The 23,674-nt window shown below is 41.8% G+C and overlaps 1 protein-coding gene across 3 annotated transcripts; it reads left to right on the top strand.

Annotated features, from left to right (window-relative positions):
• Positions 1 to 1,949: 1,949 nt before the first annotated feature.
• On the top strand, positions 1,950 to 23,590 carry hspa12b (heat shock protein 12B). Of its 3 annotated transcripts, XM_073474572.1 has the most exons (16): positions 4,874 to 5,206; positions 5,307 to 5,444; positions 5,559 to 5,690; positions 8,245 to 8,308; positions 8,826 to 8,917; positions 10,381 to 10,505; positions 10,586 to 10,772; positions 11,132 to 11,236; positions 11,399 to 11,515; positions 13,136 to 13,313; positions 17,606 to 17,692; positions 18,967 to 19,071; positions 19,155 to 19,413; positions 19,541 to 19,644; positions 21,156 to 21,346; positions 21,420 to 23,590. In XM_073474572.1, exons 4-16 carry the CDS (start codon positions 8,263 to 8,265, stop codon positions 21,894 to 21,896), a joined length of 2,073 nt encoding a protein of 690 aa, XP_073330673.1. In that variant the 5' UTR covers positions 4,874 to 5,206; positions 5,307 to 5,444; positions 5,559 to 5,690; positions 8,245 to 8,262; the 3' UTR covers positions 21,897 to 23,590. The 3 variants fall into 3 exon arrangements, with proteins under 3 accessions (XP_073330674.1, XP_073330673.1, XP_073330672.1); XM_073474573.1 differs by lacking the exons at positions 4,874 to 5,206; positions 5,307 to 5,444 and adding an exon at positions 1,950 to 1,955; XM_073474571.1 differs by having other exon boundaries at positions 4,874 to 5,444.
• Positions 23,591 to 23,674: the final 84 nt, after the last annotated feature.

The following is a 23,674-nucleotide window of genomic DNA, read 5'->3' as shown; positions in this document are numbered from 1 at the left end:
CCTTCTTAAAAGGAATCATCTCAGGCACTTGTGGGCTAGAAAAGAGGGTGCATTACCCTAACATCACAGTGGAGGGCGACTGTGACACACTGTGGCTGTTGGGCAGTATGGTGTGTCCACTGGCAGAAACATTATTATTATGTTGTCTGTGTGGATGAAGTTGTGTAGCTGAAACTGAGGAAGTCAACTCTGCACCCTGTTCCAACTCCCAATCTCATAAACAGTCATGTTGAGGGACTTACTGCACCACGTCTGAACCTGCTTCTCTACTTCTTCTCTGTTGTCCATCATTGAATTTATGACTTTGAATGTCAGTCAGTGCAGGGCTAGTAATTTCTGCACCAACTGCTGTTCAATTGTCAGTAATACACAGATAAACAGGGCTCTAGGGTGCGTTTACATTTTCATTAGTTGCACCAGTGCACCTGGTATTCAGCAGGTCAGATTAAAACAATCTATACATTTTTGTTTCTGAAATTTCCTTTCACATGTGCAGTGATTTAAAAGGATGAAAAACATCTGTCTGCACCTTTATTCATGTTTTCAACCACTCACATAATTTGTTAAATCAATATGCGTTGTTGGGTTCACCTAAATCATGTCCTGGTGCACCTAAATGAAAAAGGTAGGTTCACCAGTGCAATTGGCATAAAAAGTAAGCCTGGAGCCCTTGTTAATTTAAAGTTGAGTCAGACTTTTATCATCTTTAACTGCTTTTCTCACACTAAAAAGTTCACAGCATTCACACAAAAGTTCCAACAGAGCAGGGGGGACATGTTTTTCTTGTTAAATTATCAGCCCTCAGCTCACAAAGATTACCCAATTAGGGCATTTGTGCATGCATTATCTCTCTATTAATGACAGGGCAATTAAAGGCCACATCTTGAAAGTTAAGTGCTGCATATTCATTGGGGTGTAAAGATATTCAAATATCGCTATATCAGCTGATATTCATATAAACATTGAGTATGTACATAAATATGCTGATACTATCTGTGATAGGCCACATATTGGTCGATAATATTGGCCAACTGATATATCCATCGGGCTCTAAACCTCAGTATAAACCCATGCTTGGTCTTCATTTAGTTAATAGACAAAGAAGCTCCACGTCATTGTAAATCGACGCTTTAACAGATTTCCAGCTTACTACAGTATTTCTGGATTGTCTCAGCTGGATGCAAGATGCATGCTCGTGCACATGTGTGGAGAAAGAGATGGGGACATTAAATCAGTGCTCAAGAACGCCAGATGTTCCTTCAGAGTGTCAGCTCAAATCAGTGTGTGTGAGTTTGTGTGTGTGCGTGTCTGCAGTCGATTTATCCTCAATGACCTGGGAAACCTGTCCTTGAGAAACTCATAAAGGCCTCCTTGTGATCATACACACACCCTGGGCTTTATCTGTGATTTCTGCTCCATTCAATCATGGCGAAGGAAGTTAGTGACGTCTTTGGGAGAAGAGAAGTTTGATCTGAGACTCCTCATATTGCAGATTTAATATACAGCTCACACCTGCACATTGTCATGGGAGTGCAAAGCAATATCATGCAACCAAATGTCCTCAAACTCACCATTTAGGTGCAGACAAAAAGGAGGTACTTTAACTCTTTCCCCCTCATTCCTTCTCCCCACTGCTGTTACATGACGTCCCCCTACCTCCCTCCTCTCCCTCCTCCAGCCCCCCTCCGTCATAAATTTCCCGCTCTGTCTTTGCCATTGAATCATAAATCATAAATTCCCTTCCTGTACCTCTCTCTCTCCCTCGCCCTCCCTCTTTTTATTATTACACAATAGCCCAGACTTGATGTCAGAGGGCAGTCATGTTTAATATGTGTGTGTGTGTGTGTGTGTGTGTGTGTGTGTGTGTGTGTGTGTGTGTGTGTGTGTGTGTGTGAGTGTGTATCTTCTACCCCAGCCTTTCCTGTGGCCCTGGCTCCCCACCCCAGGCTTCACCGGTGAGTTAGTCCAGTGCTGCTTGCACACACACATGCACGCAAACACACACTGGAACATAAGACACACCCTAACACGCACATGGAACAGGAAGTGGCACGTTAGCACACGCTCAACGGTACAACATTGCCTTTATTATTTTCTGAACAAACTCAATACTCCTACAAGTGCTGATAGTCTGAGGGCCTGTTCACACTCACCACTGAGGGGCTTTTCGAACACTCCAATGAGCTACAGGCCGACAGTGTGTTCGATTTTAACAAGGACTTTGGTGAACATGGAAATATATTCCTGCTGTACATTTGTTCCAGAAACCCTACAGAAAACAAGGGGTCACACAGTATATGCAGATATTTCTACTTCACTCCTCCTCTAATGGTTCCCCTGTGTGCATGTTCAGGGTATGGGCCCCTTGTGTGTTTAATATGTTTGCTTGAAAAATGGTGCAAAAAGTCATGTAGTACTTGTGCCAGATGATTTATTTGTAGGCAAGGCTACATAATTATTACCACTTTCTAACCTACATTACAAATGCAAGTGGATCTGCGAATTCTTGACCATTATTCACCTTGATGAAAGAAAAGGGAAGAATAACATTTTTCCAAATGACGTGATTGTGCAGAACATTGATTATGGCTGTTTGAAAGGCCAAAAGATCACAAATCTCAAGCTTCATGATCATTCTTGACATTAGAAACAGCAGCTGACAAAACAACTTAGCCCAAGGTTGGAATTATTGAGGTCCTTGATGTCTTTTAATCTATGTTGACTTAAAACTCCACATGCAAATGAAGACCTTGTGATACGGTCAAAAGTTTCAGAACAAACAAGTAGGATGTCCTTGAGCTGAGATTGGTTTATCACAAAACACAGGTGATTTAAAATTCATTGCTGTATTTAGGCTGCCGATTCCTGCAGCAGTGCAGGCACCGGCCTGCACCACCCCTAAAGCTGACCAATTACATGTTATATCTATTATTTCTTGGTAAGGAATGGTTTGACATTTTTTGGAAATGCGCTCATTTGTTTTCTTGCCGATTTATATGAGAATATTGATTTCACTCTCATTATCGAGGGTAAATATGGCCATCGGCCGGTTAGCTTAGCTTTGCAAATATGTTTAGCCTGCTAATTGGTGAGCTTTTGAGGGGCTGGCAGGTTTTGAGCAGCACCATGCTAGCTGTTTCCCTAAGTTTCCACTCTTTGTGCTAAGGTAAGTGAGATGGCTGTTAGTTGTATTTACTGCACGATAAGATACGAGTGGTGCCGATGTTGGCATCTAACTCAGCAAGAAAGTATATTTTCCTGTTGCTTAAGATGCACTAACATAAATGTATGTTGTGGTCGACAGTGTGTAAAGCTAAAGCTATAAACAAGGTGTAGTAACTGCCCTTAGAAATATGAAATTCCTAAAATTTGTGTGGTGTCTGATGCTATCTGGAGGGGAAGTAACAGGTTCTCACTCAGACAGCGGTTGAGATTTTGGTCTATTTAGAGGAGCTGGAGGGAGAACAGTGTGTGTGTGTGTGTTTGCGTGCACGCTTGCATGTGTATGTTATGGGTGTGTTTCCGTCACTCGAGGACTTCCAGGGTCCCTGAGATAATGCGGGATTCATGAGAGGAATACCACACAGGGGTTCCTTCCTGTCACCTGACTCCATCACTTCCTGCGTTGGGCTTCCTGCGTCCTCCAAGGAGAAGGGTGAGGCTGTGCTCAGACGAAGACTTATGATCCTTTTCATAATTCTGTGTCCCTGAGGTGATCCTGAGGTGATGGAGGAGCTTGACCTCGGCCTCCCTGGTGTTTTTTAAGTAGGTCTAATGGAGGTTTGATTGCCAAACAGAGGTGTCAAGCAAATGCCCAAAACTATGAAAACCCCAGATTTGATAGCAAAGCTGTTGAAATTTTGCCACACAACAGCTAATGTAAGTCATTAGAAAATTAATTGGAGCAAATGACTGCGGGTGAGGGATCAAATAAAATGGATTCTACACAGAAAGATGCAAGAGAGGGGCCTATAAAAGAGAGAAAGGACAGATGTAGAAGAACAATAAAAGAGGCAATAAAGGGAAAGAAAGAAAGAGAGAGGTGATGGCAGGATCCATATGGGGCCTCTTGGTTTTTGGGCAGCGAGGGGAGACATGCCAGGTAATGGCTTCCAGACACACACACACACACACACACACACACACACACACACACACACACACACTCATGCACCCTAATTCGATTTAGAAATCTGACAAGGAGACTGAGTGTATGTGGATGTGTGTGTATATACCAGAGGCCTTTTCTTTCGCATACTCAAGAGGTCTGACTTCCTCTGCCCATGAGAGTGGGGCCAGCTAGTCTCAGTCCGTGTGTGTGTGTGTGAGGGAGAGAGAGAGAGAGAGAGAGAGAGAGAGAGAGAGAGAGAGAGAGAGCACTGGGGGTTAATGTATGCTTTCAATCACAGCTCTAGTGGGGAGAAATCAGATCCCTGCAGCAATGATGTGAACCTCCACAGATACAAGTCTACAGCCTCACAGCATACGAAAAGACATATATCATGCAGACAACAGGGTGACAAGTGCATTTATATACAGTCTAGTCAAATTCAATTTTCATTAAAGATATAGTTTGACATTTTGGAAAGTGTGTTTATTTTCTTTTCCAAGATTCCGACGAAAAGATTGATACCACTCTCATGTCTGTAGGATAAATAGGAAGCTACATTGAGTAGCCCGAAGGCAACAAATTGGGTCTAATCTGGACCGAGATCCATCCTCCATCCTCCATCCAAGTTTTGTGGAAATCCGTTCAGTAGTTTTTGTGTAATCCTGCTGAGAAAACCAACCAAGGGTGAAAGCGTAACGTCCTTGGCGGAGGTAAAGGTGGAGCATTGGAATGAAGTTTATCATTTGTTTTAGGCTGACTGAACACACCTGGCTGCTTCCTGCTTTTGTCCGCAAAGTTAGAAAGTTGGAGGTAATGTTATGGAAAGGTTAAGGGAGCAGCTACAGCAACAAGGAAAGGAAAGCGGTAAAGATAAAGAGGAGACGAAGAAAAACATTAAAAGAAAGCAGCAGCATGTGAAGAGAGATGAAGAGAAGATGAAACGAGGAAGACAGGAAGAGATAATTAAACAGAGGAAGGATACATATGGAGGAGTGGGAGGGGAAAGAGAGGGCGAGATGACTTAACTGGGATACACCGCCTGCTCAGGAATATTCCACCCTCAGTCTCCAACACACTCTGCAATTTCCCAGTGAGGTAAATCCCCCAGCATTCCCCCACTATGCGCTGTCACAGCCCTCCCACTCCTGCAACTTATGTGTGTGTGTCACTACTTTTCTCTGACATTCCTGTGCAGAACGGAGAGGCAGTGAGCTCTGCTGCAGAGAGACAGAAGTACAAATCCAACTCAGAACCTCATTAGGAAAAGCTGCGATTTACTCAGAAGAAGAAGAAGAAGAGGGTGCAGCTCTTTCTCCTTCCATCACATCTCACTGTAAACTTTTCTGATTAGGGAATTCCAATTTTGGGAAATCTGCATGCAAGTCAGCTGTGAAGTCTCACGTTTTAAACAAGGGATTTCTAGAAAAGCATCCTCTTGTGTCCACAGTTTCCTCCTGTTCTTCCTCTCCAATTCCCTCCCTGGAGGCGGATTCTAAACTTCGGACTGCCGAAACTTCAGTTTGGGAAATACTTGTGGAGAGAAGGACAAGGACATAGTGTTGCAACAGCAAACAAAGAGGTAAGTTAACATTCAAAGATGATAATTGCACTTTAAATTGGTGATGTTTCTCTGGAGATTAAATGCACTTTTTTAAGCTGCTTTGGCAAAATGTCATGTAACGTTTTGGCTTCATGTTTGTAGTATTTTGCATTAAAGGTGCACTATGTATTTTTGGGGACTATATTTGAATCTTCATTTTCCTAATTTCTTATGACTAAACAAACTAAATAAACAAACTCTTTTTGTTTTCATGACTGAATAAACTGATTAAACAAACTGACCTTAAAGGACAACACAATTTCTTTACTCAAAGTTTTATATTTGGCGGACCCTGCCACCTTTCTAGCTTCAAACAGTGTAGACCTTATTTTGCTCTGAGAACAGCTTGTTTGTTCAGTTATGGAGAAAATAAATATTTCTGGTTTTTGTATTATTACCTCATTAATATTATTATATTAAAATTCTGAGTTTGAATCTCTTCTCCAAAACTACATAGCGCTCCTTTAATGTTCTGTTAATAAGAAAAAGCTGCATGATAAGAAGCCCTACTAAAACCTGTCTTGCCAGTAAGTCTAACAGAAATATTTACAAAATTTCTCCATACTTCAAAGTGAGAGCTTGATCGTTAATGGTGCATAAAAGTGGAGTGTGTTGCACAATGTGCGCCGAATGTGAAGTCTCAGGGGAGTTAGAGTTGCTTGTTCTGCTGATCCCCTGCAAGATCTAAGTCGTGTGTCTGAGAATGAGAGAGAGAAGAAAAGGACGGAGGGGCAGAGGGGGAGTAAATTGTCCACTGCACATTGGGTTGAAAGAGATGACAGGATGAGATGGTAAAAGCTTGAAGAAGGAAAGGAAAATGTATGTGCAGTTTCATCCTGTCTCTGGTTTTATCATTAAATAGCAAGGACAGACGCAGGGTAAGAATGCCAGTGATGCACACACGCAAGCACACAAGATGTTTCGGGCACAAGCTGGAATAAATGCACACAGATGTGGCATGCATGTACGCAAAGAAAGGATGTCAAACTAACTTATGCTCGCACACTCGCTCACAGAAAGAGATTTAAACAAACACATCTTTGTTTCATTGCACTCATCTGTTTAGTTTGCTCCTGGCTCAGATCGCGGATCGACCCAGTGCTGAAATACAATGCACACAAACACACACAAGCCAATGAAAACAATACACACATGCACAAAAAGTAGATGCATGTGCTGAAGGACCTACAGGGAACTTTGAGACAGCTCACTAATCAGGACACTAAGAATAAAACAAATGAAATACACACTCTACTCTGACATTTCATGCACACACATCTTTCCATTCTCTCAACTCCTACTGGTAATTTCTCCTTGCACATCTGTGCTGTTTTATCATAAACTGTGAGTCATAAATGTGTATGAGTAATTTGAGGTGCACGTTTTCTTGTTTGTTTAACCAAGACAAAAAGTTGGCTGGTGTTATTGTCATATAGCATTAACATATATAGTATTTGACGGACATTCTCATTCTTAAACTTACACTTGAGCGCTTCTCCATGCAACCAGCAGTGTAACCAGTCATCGCTATAGTAGCTGGGAACTAGAAGTTCAAGTGCATGATGGGTGCTGTGAAAGATGGTGGTGGTTGGGGTGTGTCTTCACTTCACTTGTTATATATTTTGTTGAGTTGTGTAGTTACGTCATCCTAAGTGTTTCCAACAATGTTCAAACCCACAGAAATCCTAAATTTTTTTTAAGGTAACAGTGCATTTCACCTGTTGCTTTAACTTCCAGGGAAACACTTGAACGCTACTTCCAACCTCCAACATCATCAAACTACTAATGGGAGTTTAAAGCTGCACTTATTTACAGTTTTATAAACAGAAAATGATCACCAGACTCTGCGCTCCACTTCAGCTCTACAGAGCGTTTTAGTGCCTTTTAACCCATTGCTTCGATTTATGACCCACAACCAAACTTTTTCTGGCTCACTCTCATCAACCTCACTTTCAGCTGCAGCAGGCGGCCATTTTTAGCTTTAAAAACTCTGATAAATCCGTTGTGCACCACCTGTCTAGTGCCAAGCAGCAGATGGACAAAGCTAACAAAATCAAACAAACTAATGAACACTGTGGAGCATTTAGCAGCTAAAGAGTCAGATATTCCCCCAGGAGTTGGTGGAGAACAAAACAGAGCTAAAAGAGAGTGAATAATTGGACTTGTGTTTATCACAGATTAAATAACTTATGTTGCTTCTATTTGATAGATGTTTTGTTAGGCAATTGTTTATTAACTTTATGAAATAATACATCAATATTATGTTTACAGCTTATTGTGCTGCCCCCAAATGGCCCAAAATGAAATAACGCAAGTTCACCCTTAAAAAACCAGTTACTCAGAAATGTCATAACTTTTTAATTCTTCTAATTATTATTTTATTTAGACCTCTATGTCTGCACAATTTTATACCTCCATTTGAATTGCAACACTTCATCACACAGGAAGTCCTGAAAATCACACTGATGGTAGAGGACAGTGGAAGCCATTAATGATTCTACATGCATAATAGTGTTGCCGTGTTTCTCTGCAGACCCTGGCTCCTGTAAAGATGGTTGACGTGGTGCAGCCAGACCCCAACAGCCTTCAGATACCCGGTGAGACACGCATACAGTTTGTACACATGCTTCATTACTATGGCAACATGGGCAAAATGACTCATTTTTCCCTCTTTATCTTTTGGAGCGTGAACACGCTGACCTTTCCATGTCCCTCTCCCACTTGGGAATATTACTCACATCAGATTCCAGTGACACTCCAGTAATGCCGGTTCATTATAAATATTCAACCTCACATCTCGAGAGCTTCAGGTTAAGTGTGTTTACGCCCTATCCCACTTATCTCTGCAGGGAAAATAAGGTATTTTTGCACATGTTCATGTACGTTAGTATCAGCAGTTGACGACAGCCTAATGATGGCTCTTTCCTATTGATAAGAGAGGTTTCCCATGGCTGCATATTGCCTTAAACCAACAGGTTTTTTTGGTTATTCTTTTCATTTTTCAGTAGCGCATGTGTGACACTTTTCCAATGCTGAAACATTATAATTATGAGATTTTAATTGTTAGCACTGCATAGTGTTACACTTGTCTTTCTCTTCTCCATTAATCCCCAGATGATATATCAGCCGCTTCGTCAGTCCCTTCGTCGCCTGCCACAGCTAGAAATGACTGCAGCATCACACCCCTCACACCGTCACCCTCACCGGTAACCACACACACACACACACACACACACACACACACACACATACACACACACACACACACACACACACACACCAGACATTCCTACACACCCTTTCCTCTTTCTACTTATTTTCTTTATATAGAGCTCTTAAACACGACGTGTAAACCCACATCCACTTCTCACTGTTATTAGTGGTTTATAATAACACTTACACACAGTTTAAAGTGAAGTATAGGCTTAAAACAAGTGCCCGATAAAGACTACAGTTGGTGGTCAAGAATATGCACTTTGGCACTAACTCTCACAAGTGGGCTACTAAAGAAGGAAAAACAGCATCAGATCTCAAAGCCAAGCTGATAATTCTGCTCAGTTTCCTCTCATAGAAACTAGTTATTACAGAATTGTCAGAGGCATTGGTTTAAATCCCACCCATGCTTCATTTCCAGACAATGACAGCCCACATTACCTCATTCACTCTGTGGTAGGGATGCTTATATAGTGGCACTAAACAGCTGAGGATAAGGGTAATATCAGGTTTGATGATATTTAGTCATAAAGCAAAGTTTTAGACTGTAATTGTGACCTGATGAAAAGTTAAGTTATCAATTCAGATTGTAGTCAGTACTCAATTATGATTTTAAAAGTAACCAAGTAGATTGCATAGTGTAGTGCATTCTTAAGTATGAGTAAAATTACAGACTCAAAAGTAGAAGTACCCCAAAAATGACTTGATTACAGTGATTTGAGAAGTTGTAATTAGTTACTTGCACCCCTGAGTAAAATCTGCTAATTATTTTCTTTCTTAATAGGTTGATTGCTTGGTTTATAAAGATTAAGAAAATAATGAGAAATGCCATCAGAAAGTGACACCTTTATAACTTTGTCCAACCAACAGTCCAAACCTCATATTTACATTTGTGAAGCTGGAAATATGTATTGTTTTTATATGAAGAATCACTTAAACCATTAACAAAACGATTCCCAATTAATGTTATCAGTTTAAACAGTACTTTTATAAATGGGTGGGTATTTCAATTTATAACAAAACATGATATTTTACAAACTCTTCACATGTTATGAGTGTAGAAATCCTAATGTGTAAAGTAAGTCAATAAATTTGATGAAATAAAAAGTAGAATATTTCTCTCTGAGATGAAGTGGAGTGGAAGTATAAAGTGGCATTAAAAAAAGAAATCAAGTAAAGTACAAGCTCCTGAAAGTCATGGCAATCAATCTAATAGTTTTTGAGAAAAAATATACAAATACAAAAATATGAATCTCATGGTGGCATTAGAGGATAAGTTGAGGGATCACCAAAGTCAGTAGGCTTCATCCTGTGGGCCACAGAGCCACACAGCCAGCTCGGCTAATAAACACACAAAGGTGAGCACAGAGGTGATTATGAAGAGTTGTTATCCTATCAGTGTCAGCTACAACACACACAAATCTCCCTCTCCCTCGGGCCTTGTTCTCTCTCTCAGCGGGTGGAGGTCAGACCCAGGATGGCCTGTCCGTTCACGGTGGTCGTGGCGATAGACTTTGGGACGACCTCCAGCGGCTACGCGTTCAGCTTCACACAGGACGCAGAGGCCATACACATGATGAAGTAAGAGTCTGCTTATAATGTCTTCAGTTCTATTCTTTAAATGTTCTGTCGTTAACATCTTTTCCCTCCAAACCACACAGGCGCTGGGAGGGCGGCGACCCTGGGGTGGCCAATCAGAAGAGCCCGACGTGTCTGCTGCTGACTCCTGATTTGCGGTTCCACAGTTTTGGGTTCGCGGCCCGCGACTTCTACCACGACCTGGACCCAGAGGAGGCCCGGCATTGGCTCTACTTCGATAAGTTCAAGATGAAGATCCACAGCACGAGTGTAAGAGAGATCAGATGAGACAGATCTGAGATAATCATCCTGATGTTGTCACGAATTATACCTAAACATTTTTTTCAAAGCCTACTTTACAAACTGGTGGTGTTTGGTTTGAGTTATATGACTGTTACAAGGCAAGGAGGGTCCAATGAGTGAACACAATCAAGTTGCATCGTGGGAAATGTAGGATCCAGTGATTAAGAATCTTAAAACGTGCAAGGGAATAAAAATCTGTCTGTTTAAACTCTAAGTCTCCAAGTGCAACAATAAATTGCTGGAGTTTCCCTTTAAGGCTTAAGGCATCAGAAAGATGACTTGTTCCTGCAGCAGTTTTTCAGCAGTTGCGTTTGTGTTTGCTGCAGGACCTCACCATGGAGACGGAGCTGGAGGCAGTAAACGGTCGGAGGGTCAGGGCCATCGAGGTGTTTGCTCACGCCCTGCGATTCTTCAGGGAACATGCCCTAAAGGTGCAGTTACACATATATGTACTTTTTTAGATATGTCTTATATAAACAAGGTGTTGCTGTACTGTAGCTCACAAAGTACTTTCTTTTACGTGAGTATTTTTGTCTGATGGATGCTCATATCTCGAGTCCGATTTTAGGAAGTGTTATATCAATTCTTTATAGGAGGTGAAGGACCAGTCGTCATCTGTACTGGAGGGAGAGGAGATCAGATGGGTGATCACTGTCCCCGCTGTGTGGAGACAACCTGCCAAACAGTTCATGAGAGAGGCTTCATACCTGGTAGGAACACACAGACACATATTGACAGATGCACACTGACAGATAAATAAATCCATGCATTGGATATGACTGGCTGAAAGAAGAAAAACCAATACTTTAATACTTTCAATACATTGTACATGCTCTTAAGTCAGCCCAAACTATCAACCTGTCTGTTACAGAGGCCAAGGATGGTTTTTGTTTAAAACCTCCTGATACTTATTGTTTTTGTTGCTTTATGGGTTGAGAAAATTCCCTTTCTTATCTAATCATGCTACTATCACCTGAACCTGTCTACCTGTGGAATGTTCCAAACATTGGTGTATTTTCTTTTATAAAATGTTTTTTAAAGTCATTTTGTGTCTTTTATGCACCTCTATATCACAATTCCCCCCTTGTGAATCAAAAACTTTTTATTTTTTAATTTTAAAAAGACCCTCTAAAATGCAGCTGAATTACCAAATATACATTCTCACTGAGCTTAAATCCAGTCTGTGTTTCTTGTTCTTGTTGCATGAAAAGTTGAGATTTCAGACTTCAATGTTGTATGACTGACCCAGACCATTCAATCATCTGTACGTGTGTGTGTGTGTGTGTGTGTGTGTGTGTTAGTGTGTGTATGTGTGTGTGTGTGTGTGTGTGTGTGTGTGTGTGTGTGTGTGTGTGTGTGTGTGTGACAGAGAGAGTAAGAACAACAGAAAGATGGAAAGAAAGACAACATTTGAAGCATGAGATAAAGGTTGTCTGAGTAATGTTCCCATGAAAGATCACTTTCTATTTTTCTTTGACAGAACACACACACACACACGGACAGAGAGAGAGAGAGAGAGGGAACACTGCACTTTTGCCTCTCTCTTCCCTGTATATGTTCCCACCAACACACACACTCCTGCTCGATGCACTGTATGTGTCACAATGACTTGTAGGAAGTGTGCGTACATGGACAGGAATGCGGGGGGTCCTATCACAATACACATCAATCAGAGTGGCCCGACCTGTGAGTGTGTGTGTGTGTGTGTGTGTGTGTGTGTGTGTGTGTGTGTGTCTGACTGTACAACCTTTTACTTTTAATGTCATGCTTTCCTCATTCTCGTTCCCTCGCTGTTCAACCGTCTCATTTTAACACACACGCACACACATACACACACACACACACACACACACATGCACAGGATCAATTTGTTAACCTTTATCTCTCATCTGCCCTTCACTCACTCGGGTACCTACATAAATAGTCTAATGCATACACGCTTTCACATGCACACTGACATATACGCACGCACACACACCCACCCTGCGCTGGCTCCCAGCTTGAGGCCGTCGGGGTGTGTGTGCTTCCTGCTGGTGATGATGTCATCAGAAATGAACAATGAGGGAGACCGGCGTACAAACACAGGAAGTAGTGTCCAGACCACCGCCCTGCACACACACACATCATTCCAGACACTCAACTTTACTCCCAATACATCGAGACTAGAGCTTATATACCAGCTCTCCTCTCCTAATGGCACTTTGTTAGGCCTATAGTGTATATGCACCGAAGCAGAACCATGTATGAAAGCATGATGGAGTCGTGCTCGTTCAGCCCCTTAAGTCTGCTCAATAATACAATTCTGTTTCTGCCTCTCTCTCCTCCTCCAGGCTGGTCTTGTATCTCCCGACTGTCCCGAGCAGCTCCTCATCGCTCTGGAACCAGAAGCTGCATCCATTTACTGCCGCAAGCTCCGCCTCCACCAGGTGATTGACCTGAGCTTGCAGCCAGTCACAAATGGCCTCGATCTGGAGGGGTCACGGCCCTTTGACTCAAGCTTCAGACAAGGTAGTAAAAAGAGAGAGCGAGAGAGAGAAAGTGTGTGTGTGTGTGTGTGTGTGTGTGTGTGTGTGTCCTGTTGTAGACTTTGTCATGAGCATGAAACCACACTATGTTCCTGGAAATGTTGTTACTTGATTGCACTTGGGGATTGTGGTTTTTATTAAAGGACGAGCTCTGCGTGTGTGTGTGTGTGTGTGTGTGTAAAAGAAATAGAGAGCAATGAGGGTAAAGATCTGACTTCAGATACTGCTTGTGGTTTTGCCTCATGACTTTGCAGTTCTGTGTGTTGTGTGTACGTGAGGTTCTGCATCCTACCCATATTTTGCAGCAGTATGACCATGCTTTTCAGTTCGAGTTTTCTGCACAGACAATTCTTTACTTGCACAATGTAGTGTGACGTGATCCGCTTTACGATCTGCATGTCTTTTTGCTACCGGTGCCAACTCTACAGTATATTTAAATTCCTTATCAAGCAGAGAGGTCTGAGCTTTACTGCTTGCTTTCACAAGACGGTGTACATCAGTCACTTCCATTTTTAGCAGCTCTCCCAAGCATCGACTGTGAAAAAGAGCCATAGCGACCTAAAGTTAGTGTGTGGCAAGTTACCGTCGCTTGCGGTTCTTAAGAGTCTATAGGTATCTCAGTACTTTTTCATCTGTAACTTTACTTTTCACAGTCCCACGCTGTAGTTTGTCATTCGTCTGGTTACTTCCATTTTTGATCATTTACATGATCACATAGGTGTTTTTTACTAGGTTAAAGGTTGAAGGTTAGCCTGTCATCTTGCCTAGCTGGCTTCCTAAAAAGCTCTGCATATACACATAATAGTAGCGTGTGGCTAACTATTGTTGCTAACTGTTATCTATCTAAAGGATCAAAAGTGTTAAAAACACTGTATACAAAAACAAATGGGAAACTATTGACAATATATACAATGTGAACTGAAAAGCGAAGTAATTTAACTAAGTTACGGATGAAAGAGTACTGAGATAACTATAACCGTTAGCGCCCACCTGTAGTAGCTTCATGGCCCATCAGTGGGAATCACTGGTTTAAGGCATATAGCTATCATAGGAGCTTTGGACTGAGATGGGCCTGGGCTAGCTGATTAGCATGCTAACTTAAGATGGATGTCATAATGTCAAAACTGTTATTTCGTCACATTTTGTTGATCTTTTTTTAAAATAAATCATGTTTTCAACTAAAATTCTTACATAATGCACCTTTATCAATGTCAAATGTGTAATGTGAAAAAAGTCACATGAAATCCAAACCAAACAGATAGTTATCACCCAACTCTGCAGCCATCCACTGATCTTTGGACTGTTTTAGCATCTTTCAGCTCATTGTTTCCGTTTTCCTGCCCGCAGGCTCAATAGGCCACTATTTCAAAATAGAAACAGACAACTTTTAAACTTTTCCCCCTCAAGCTTTTCCAAGTGCTGTTATTGTTGGCTCCGCTATTGCAAAGACAACCAAATCGCTTTCTTTTTCCCTCAGAGCCTCGCTACTACCGACAACTCCACACACACTGCATTTGTTTTGAAGGTCCCTGAAGAAACTTTTGACACGACTTTGGAATTAAAGGGAAAAAGTAAGCACACCCACTGAAGGGGTGAAGTGAAATTGTCATCACTATGTATAGAGTAATAACATAGTTTGAGTATTGCTTTGCGCAAAAACGAAACTACAGCAGGGGTTGGTGTAAAAAAAAAACATTAGGAGAAAAAGCCTTCATTTTCCTGGGAGATTTCGTACCTGGTGGCAGACAGAATTGCATTGTGAAAGTGAGTTTTGAGAACCAATCCAAACACACATGGTGTCATTATTCTCTAGCGATTATACAGTGCAATCAAGTTAAAAGTATTCTATATTAAAGTTGCATTGAAAACATTTGTCTTTACAACAGTTAGTGGGAAAATGCTGCTAAATTGCAGCGAAGGAACAAAGAGCGATTTCAGGCTGGGAATAAAAAAAAGGAGCCTGATGCATAATTCAGCAAACGAACATGCCGTCCAAAATCCCCTGCACAGGCCCACTTATACATATCCAGTCAGTGACACACACACACAAAGAACATTCACACACACAAAGACACACACTAAACACAGGATATTGTAATTGGAACAAGGTGCAGTAAGACTATGATCTCACCCCCTCCTGGCCTGTCACTCTCCCTCGCCTTCACTTACATTCATTTTTCTTTCTTCCCCCTCCGTCTCTTTAGCATTCGCTCGCTCTCTGGCTTTCTTTTGCCAGGTCCATCACACACAAACACACATGCAGTATTTACATAAACACACACACTTTTTACTATCTTTAGCTTTTCTTCCACCTCATTTCGCCTCCAAAGATAGCACCGGGGAGCCATTAACACACACACACACACACACACACACATTTTCTTTTCTGCTGTTTCAAATAGTTGTAAATGGTTTCCAGACTTGCATTTTATTCATCGCCACACACACACAAAGACGCACATACATTACCTCCTGCGTCATCCACAACCGTATTACTTTTAAGACAAAGTGGTCATTGTTGCTCAATAAGTTTACAATCAAATGGTAAATCTTTCTTTCTTTCTTTCTTTCTTTCTTTCTTTCTTTCTTTCTTTCTTTCTTTCTTTCTTTTTTATTATTTTTTTTACCCTTTACTAATTTGTATGGTGTGCAGTACTCCTGGGGTTTGAGGGAACCTATAAAAACCACTATGAACCCTAAATTATACAAACACTTCACTTCAGACCATCAGACCTATAACTTACGACACACACTCACAGATTCCCCCACAACCCTGCCAAACCCTTACACCCCTCGTCTTTGATCTGTAATTTTTTTGCATATTAAAGCCATTATGTCTCATTTCATGGGTTCACTTGCATATATGGAGGCATATAAGTGTATCTGTTCTGTCAAACAGGCTGTCAGGTATTTAGTATTTTTGTCATCTGTGTTTGAGTGTGTGCTGTTTTCCTTGGCCTCCATCCACGCTCTTAACCTGCCAGTCAGGCGGTTTACATGTTGAGAACGCAGAGAAAGTTGAAATGTGAGAGTGCTCTGCATTTCCAACAAATTGCTCCTGTCATGCCCTGGCGTTATGACTGGTTTCAGTATGTTTTTCTTGTTTTTCTCATGGGGTAAATGTCATGAACTCCAGGGTTATGAAACAGATTGAAACCTTACTTTACAGTATGTAGTCTAAATTAAATACATTCCCCTTCATGAGGTTGAAAGCGGGGATGTGAATGTTTTAGCTTCAGCCAATTTGTATTTAGCATTAGTTGAACACAAACTAAAGTGTCTGGCGCTCCTGTATACTTATGCATAAAGACAAAAAACTTTTGAATGCAGGCCAAGCAGTGCGAGGTGGTGAAAGGTGATGATGCCTCTTGAGGCTGACAACTGGAGGGAGTCCATAAAACTCTTGTTGATATTTTTAATTGAGAAAAGGTTGGCACAGAGCAATATTTCAGGGGGACAACAACTCCTACTGGTGGCCCTGAGACCCAGAAATCCTTGTTTTGCCTCTGATGCAGTCCATGAACGATGGAGAACTGAAAAAGATGGACATGCTATTTCACTTAATATGACATTTTTTCAGTTTAAGTGGAAAATATTGCAGTTGAGACAATTAGCTTGAGTTAACATGTCAGCATTTTGGCAAACATGCTTATTCGCTTTCTTTCCCAAAGATGTCAAACTCATGTTGATGTGTTAAACCTGCAATAATATGTGTGCAGGAGCAAAGCACATTATGTTACATGTTCAAACATGCAGTCAGTGATTTCTTTGGCCACTTGGGGGCAGCAGAAACAAGTTGTAAACAACTTTGATATATTTTCACTCCTTAAATTGATACGGTGAACGCGTTGGCAATCTGTTGCTTATTCACAATGTTAGTGTTCATGTAAATTCCTGTGTTCATTTTCTGGCTCTTTAGCTGCTAAATGTTCCACTATGTTCACCAGCTAGTTGTTAACATGTCTGTTTGTCTGTTGTTTACCGCTGAGCATGCAGCGTTTGTCAGTTTTTAAAGTCCGACATGTTAATTATAGAACTTTGAGGTATTGCTAGTTTTAACTTGGCTAGCTCTCCTTCCAGTGTTTATGCTAGGCTAAGCTGTTGATTATAATGTCTTTTTTATGTTTTATATCATCCAACCTTAAGCTTGACTGTTAATTATCTTTTGCCTCATTGTGTATTTTTTGAACTGATTGAAATCCAAACATGAGAGGTGTAAAAACTGTAGTATGTTGTGTATTTGTGTGTATTCAGCTTTGTGTGTGTTTGTTGCAGCGAGGGAGCAGCTGAGGAGATCGAGACACAGCAGGACCTTCCTGGTGGAGAGTGGAACCGGAGAGCTGTGGTCAGAGCTGCAGACTGGTGAGACTGTGTGTGTGTGTGTGTGTGTGTGTGTGTGTGTGTGTGTGTGTGTGTGTGTGTGTTTGAGAGAGAGACACACAGACCCCACATGTCGAAGATATTGATGATTTTGACTTTTAACCCCAGCGGACTGACTATGAGAAGCAGACACACGTGCTTTCTAATTTCTACTAACCCTCAGATTTTGACCTCTCCTTCCTGCATATCATCACCTCCTTCTGACTTTTTATTTCAGTATGGCGGCTTTTTCCACACATTATTTGCCATGTCTACACTGTTAGCAAAACAATTTCTGGCTTCAAAAACATTTTGTTCTCGGTTTGGTTCTGACCAGGGATCCCAGTCTGAAAAAAGTCTAAATGTTATAAGAATAAAGTCACAATTATAATTTTACAATAACAGGATAATAATGTCTTAATTATAATCTTTTTGAAAGGAACAAGGATCAACCAGTTTGTACCGTGTCACTCTGCTATTCACAACTCATTGTGTCAAGTTTGGCCTGGGAGCTTTAAATCCTACCCAGGGACAATCAAACTCAGCCAGTTCTCCAGTTTAACACACAGCCTTTTCTTTCTGTTGAGCCATGACAACAATTTGAGGAGCCACGCGCCCCTGCTGACCCTTTCTGCTCCCTTTCCTGTCCACACACAGGAAGGACCCACCCCGTGGGACTCTCTGCCTCGGCACTGTACATAAACCAAAGGAGTAGAAAGAAACTCTGTCTTATCCTCCTCCTACGTTTTCTTCTCTTGTCCTTTCCAACATTTTTTCATCTTTGTTCATTTTTTTGTTGTTTGTGCTTTTTATTTGTCTCACTCATTCACTCATACTCGTGTTTGGGGTGTTGTCAGTTTAACTCAGGCTCTTATCGTCTAACATATCATAAATACACGCGAAAACACACTCGCAGATGGAGCGCAGCAATCACAGATGCCTGACGGTTGTTTATGTTTGGAGGTCCTCTGGTTGAAGAGTTTCAGGGGGAGCGTGCGTGCACACACACACACACACACATTCACACACACATTCACACACACACACTGAAAACATGACATTTGGATCTTCCACAAAAATGAAGACACATTATCATCCACCATTTCCTCCAAGCTAAAGAGGATCATCATGCTTAAAGTACTATGTGAAATATTTCCTGGCCCTGAAATCAAACTGATACGCAAGTTTTTTTCTCGTTTATCAAAAGTAACAGATTTCATGAAAGTGAAAATGTTTCCAGGGCACCGCAGGTATTAAAATAACGTTTGTTTGTGCAGGTGACAGGTATATCGTTGCAGACTGTGGGGGAGGAACAGTTGACCTGACAGTCCATCAGATCGAGCAGCCACAGGGAACACTTAAAGAACTCTACAAAGCTTCAGGTAAACATTCTCACAAACTGCTAAAACACACAAATGAACAAGCAGATTTCCTTCAGTTTCCAAAGCTGTAGTTGTTCTTCCAGGTGGTCCGTACGGTGCCGTCGGAGTAGACCTGGCCTTCGAGGCCATGCTGTGCCAGATTTTCGGTGACGACTTCATCCAGAGTTTCAAAGCCAAGCGGCCGGCAGCCTGGGTGGACCTCACCATCGCATTCGAGGCGAGGAAACGGACGGCGGCGCCAGGCAGGGCCAACGCCCTCAACATCTCCCTGCCCTTCTCTTTCATCGACTACTACAAGAGACACAGGGGCCAGAGTGTGGAGGCCGCCCTGAGGAGGAGCAAGTGAGTGTGTGAGTGTGTGTGAGCAGTTTGATTATGGATTGATTTGATGCGTCTCTAATACTAAAAATGCAAACTCTCTCCTGTGTGTGTGTGTGTGTGTGTGTGTGTGTGTGTGTGTGTGTGTCAGCATGAACATAGTGAAGTGGTCGTCCCAGGGGATGCTGCGGCTGACACAGGAAGCCATGAATGAGCTCTTCCAGCCCACCATCATCAATATTGTCAAACACATTGGTGAGAAACACACAAAGACAGATGTTCACGCTACAGACCACATTCTCATGGCGGCCATCTTTCCACAACGTCACAGTCAGGGTGGGAAGCTCAGCGTGATATTGGTCTGTATTTCAAGGTGCTTGATAACCCATTAGCTACCATTAGACAACAGCTAACATTAGCATTCAACCACTACCATTCGATAGGGTTACATTATCTGGTAGAAAATCCTTAAATTAATTAGCAATTATCGTCTTGGACTTATTTATTCAACATTAGCTAACATATAGTAATGTTAGCTGTTGTCTAACTATAGCTAATGAAGCTAATAAGTTGCCAAATGTGTTACCATCCTTTTGATAACAGCAAGTAGAGCTTCCCACCACGAGCGTGACTTCTGAGGAAAATGGCCGCCGTGTGACTATCTTCTCTAGGGTTGCACACATACACACAGTGACATGCATATTAAGTGTATTGTATATTGAGTGTATACATACACATACCACAGCAACTAGTAAAATATAAGTGGTTATGTTTGTGATAAAGTTGGCTAAAGTTGACTAAGCTAACTTTTTAGCAAACAGATGCTTATTTTCAGATCCGGTAAATATAGGACAACATTAGCATTCATCTAAAAGTCCAATATTCACTCTCGTTTTAGTCGGGTTTTTGCAGCTATCTGTGATGAGAGCAGTGAGAGTGAACCAAAACACAGATTTGCAGGCCATAAAAACAAAACAAGAACAGCTACAAGAGGCTAAAAGGCTGAGGGACACTGCAGTCGGGTGATAACTGTCAGATGATTCACTCCGAGCGACTCCTTTCACAGTCATTTGAACCATTGTTAATATAAAAATTTGGATAAGTGCAGCTTTAACTTACATAGATGGGAACTAAGTTTGTTTTGGCTCTCTCACACTGACCTCACAGTATGACAAGTTGCCAGAACAGTCCATTAAGTGAGCTACTTACTTTAGATAACACGTCCTAGTTTATTATAAATGGGCATTGTAAATCTAAATGATAAAAAAATAAAGGACACAAAAGAACAAAGTGCATTTTTCAACCACCCAGCTCTGACCAAACAAAACAAACGTTAGGCATAATGGCTCCCATAGTATCCTTATTCTAAATGACACTGACCTCATTGTTTGTTTTTTCAGCCCTGCTAAGTAAAACTTAAGGCAGAACAAATGGAGAATGCCTGTTTTAAATCAGTCACATTCCAGTGGTACATTCAACAACCAGGGGCCTTGTTTTGTAGCTTTTAGCTGCTGGCCTTTGTTGGATCACCATAAGACAACGAGGCAGGAATGGGTTTCACATGTATCAAATTGAAGAAATGTGGATGGTGTGTAGTTGATGGAGAAGAAGTAGAAATCAGCATGAAAAATCCATTGATGGAACATTTTATCCACTTATTTTCCTCCTTAACTTCTAACATGAACACAGAAACACGCACTTTGCTCTAACACTCCAATGAAGTGAAATCATTTTAAAGCTCTTGCTCCTTTTTTCTCCCCTGACAGAGGAGCTGATGGCAAAACCGGAGGTGTGTGGAGTGCGTTTCCTCTTCCTGGTTGGTGGTTTTGCAGAGTCGCCCATGCTGCAGAAAGCAGTTCAGAGATCACTGGGCCGGACGTGTCGCATCATCATCCCCCATGACGTCGGACTGACCATACTGAAGGGTGCCGTGCTCTTTGGCCTGGACCCCACTGTGGTGAGTGTTCAGGAGTCCCTGTTCGTCCTGGAGCTTCTCTTTGAAACACTTCCTAATGAGCTCTTTCTCATAGGTCAGAGTGCGTCGATGCCCCCTGACCTACGGCGTTGGAGTCTTGAACCGGTTCGTGGAGGGACGCCACCCTCGAGAAAAACTCCTCATCAAGGAAGGCCGCGAGTGGTGCACCGACATCCTCGACCGCTTCGTCTCCGTCGACCAGTCGGTGGCTCTGGGCGAGGTCGTGAGACGGAGCTACACGCCTGCTCGTCTGGGCCAGCGGAAGATCATCATCAACATCTACTGCAGCACGACGGACGACGTCACGTACATTTCCGACCCCGGAGTCAGGAAGTGCGGGACGGTAACTTTAGACCTTCCGGAACCGTTACCGCTACCGGGAGCAGTGGGAGGAGCAGGAGGAGGAGGAGGCCCAGAGAGGAGAGAGATCAGAGCGACCATGCAGTTTGGAGACACGGAGATCAAAGTCACAGCTGTTGACGTCATGTCTAATCGCTCTGTCCGGGCTTCCATAGACTTCCTGTCTAATTGAGGAGGAGCAGGAAGTGGAGATGAGGATTGGAAAACAGAAATAACTGATTCTAGGAATGATAATTTTAGAAAAAAGCGGTACTTTGGGAGTGGGTGACATGTTTTTTTGGAAAGAACAGGAACTCACATCCTGTAATTCCTATATTTAGGCTTAACAATTACTCCTTAGAGTAGAAAAAAAGACCATGAGAGGAACATTTTCTTCAGCCTTCATGGGTCTGTATCTCCTCGACTGAAGGGTAGGGTGTCCTTTCTGTGCAGAAACAAAGACTTTAATTTGTCTTCGACTTCTGGATTCAGTGGACAGTTCATCATGCCGCCCCATACGTTGCTGTTGCTGGCATTTCCCGGCCAGAAACTATTCAGAGGAACACTCCCGTTGCAACAAATACCTTCTAATAATTCAAGACAGTTTGATCATCACCTAGAAAGACTCTACATAATGATTTATACTACCTAGAGTTAAACTCACTCATCTTAATTGCTAATTATGAAGACTTTTGCCTCATTTAATGATGAAGACATAAATATTTCACAGGGATATCTCACAAGCTCTGCTCTGATACCTCATTTAAATCCTATTTCACCGTCCATATATGAGAAATTGATACAACTACCTGGACTGCAGCTTTGTTTCTCTAACGTGACTGTGATTGTGCCTCACCTAGTGGCGAAAGGACTGAACTACAAGCTGAAACTCATTTTGGAAGATGAAGGCACACGATGAAGGACTATGTCAACATTTACTGTCAGGTGAAGTGTTCTGTATTGGTAGTGTTTAATAGTACAGGACATTTCATCTCTCTGAAACACATGAAGAGATGTATCTTTATATTTCCCAGATTATTCACGTACAAAAATAGGAAAATCAAACCAGCCTGATCCAAAAGGAGCCTCTTAAAGGGGCAGTTCACCCCAGAAATCCAAAATATATATGAACTATATATATTTATATGTTTCCTCTAACCTGTGGTGCTGTTTATTCGTTGAGATTGTTTTTCAGTGCTAGTTGCCGAGTTTTGGACATACTGGCCATTGAGATGTCTGCTTCTCTGCTCTCTTAAATATAATTGAACCAGATGTGTTGTTGTGCTGAAGTACTAAAAAAAGCACCACAAGCTGAGTGCCATCTACTTTCTTTATATTCAACAGAAGGCAGACTTCTCCATGGCCGGTATCTCCAGAACTGGACACTCATAACAAAACAATCTAGTTGGATAAATAGCCCTACAAGTAAGAGGAAGAGCAATGTTTGATTTTGAGGTGAACTGTTCCTTTAAGTTGGCCACAAACCAAGTTCTCACATCTTACGTAAAAATCTTAACTCGTTGTCCACCTAGTCACCTTTCTCTGTGCTTTCAACTGCATCTCTCAAGTCTTTCTCAGCAGATGGAGTTTGCCAAGTGGTTCCATACAACTGAGCTGACACCATGAAGACTAGCTCCATCAGCTGAGGACGACAGGCTACATGGATTTGAAAGCACACGAGAAAGAAACTGCCTACGATTTTGTTTTATTATCTATTGAAGAAGTACCACATGCATTAATAAGGAAGGTTGCTTTGACCTTCAGACATCACTGTCACACCTAAGGCAGCCGTATGATGTGTATGCTGTAATAAACTGTATCATGTTTATGTTCACCTATGTTCTTGTGTTCTCTTCCAGCCCACATTAAAACTAATCTTGTACTGTTTTTCCAACATGAAGGATCACTTCTTTAATAGAGTAAACCTACCACTGATAGACTGATGCACTATCAGGAAATAATCTATTCCCC

The sequence above is a fragment of the Pagrus major genome, chromosome 10, assembly GCF_040436345.1.
Source record: "Pagrus major chromosome 10, Pma_NU_1.0".
In the NCBI taxonomy this organism is placed as follows: domain Eukaryota; kingdom Metazoa; phylum Chordata; class Actinopteri; order Spariformes; family Sparidae; genus Pagrus; species Pagrus major.
Note: the sequence above shows the minus strand (reverse complement) of the source record. Positions and strands in the feature narration are given on the sequence as shown.

What these genes read in the sequence shown, in the direction of transcription:
- hspa12b (XM_073474573.1), top strand. Translation starts at nt 8,263, where the DNA reads ATGGTTGACGTGGTGCAGCCAGACCCCAACAGCCTTCAGATACCCG. An exon ending in GAGGCCATACACATGATGAA is followed by an intron (nt 10,506 to 10,585) that starts GTAAGAGTCTGC and finishes CAAACCACACAG; the next exon opens with GCGCTGGGAGGGCGGCGACC. An exon ending in AGAACTCTACAAAGCTTCAG is followed by an intron (nt 19,072 to 19,154) that starts GTAAACATTCTC and finishes TTGTTCTTCCAG; the next exon opens with GTGGTCCGTACGGTGCCGTC.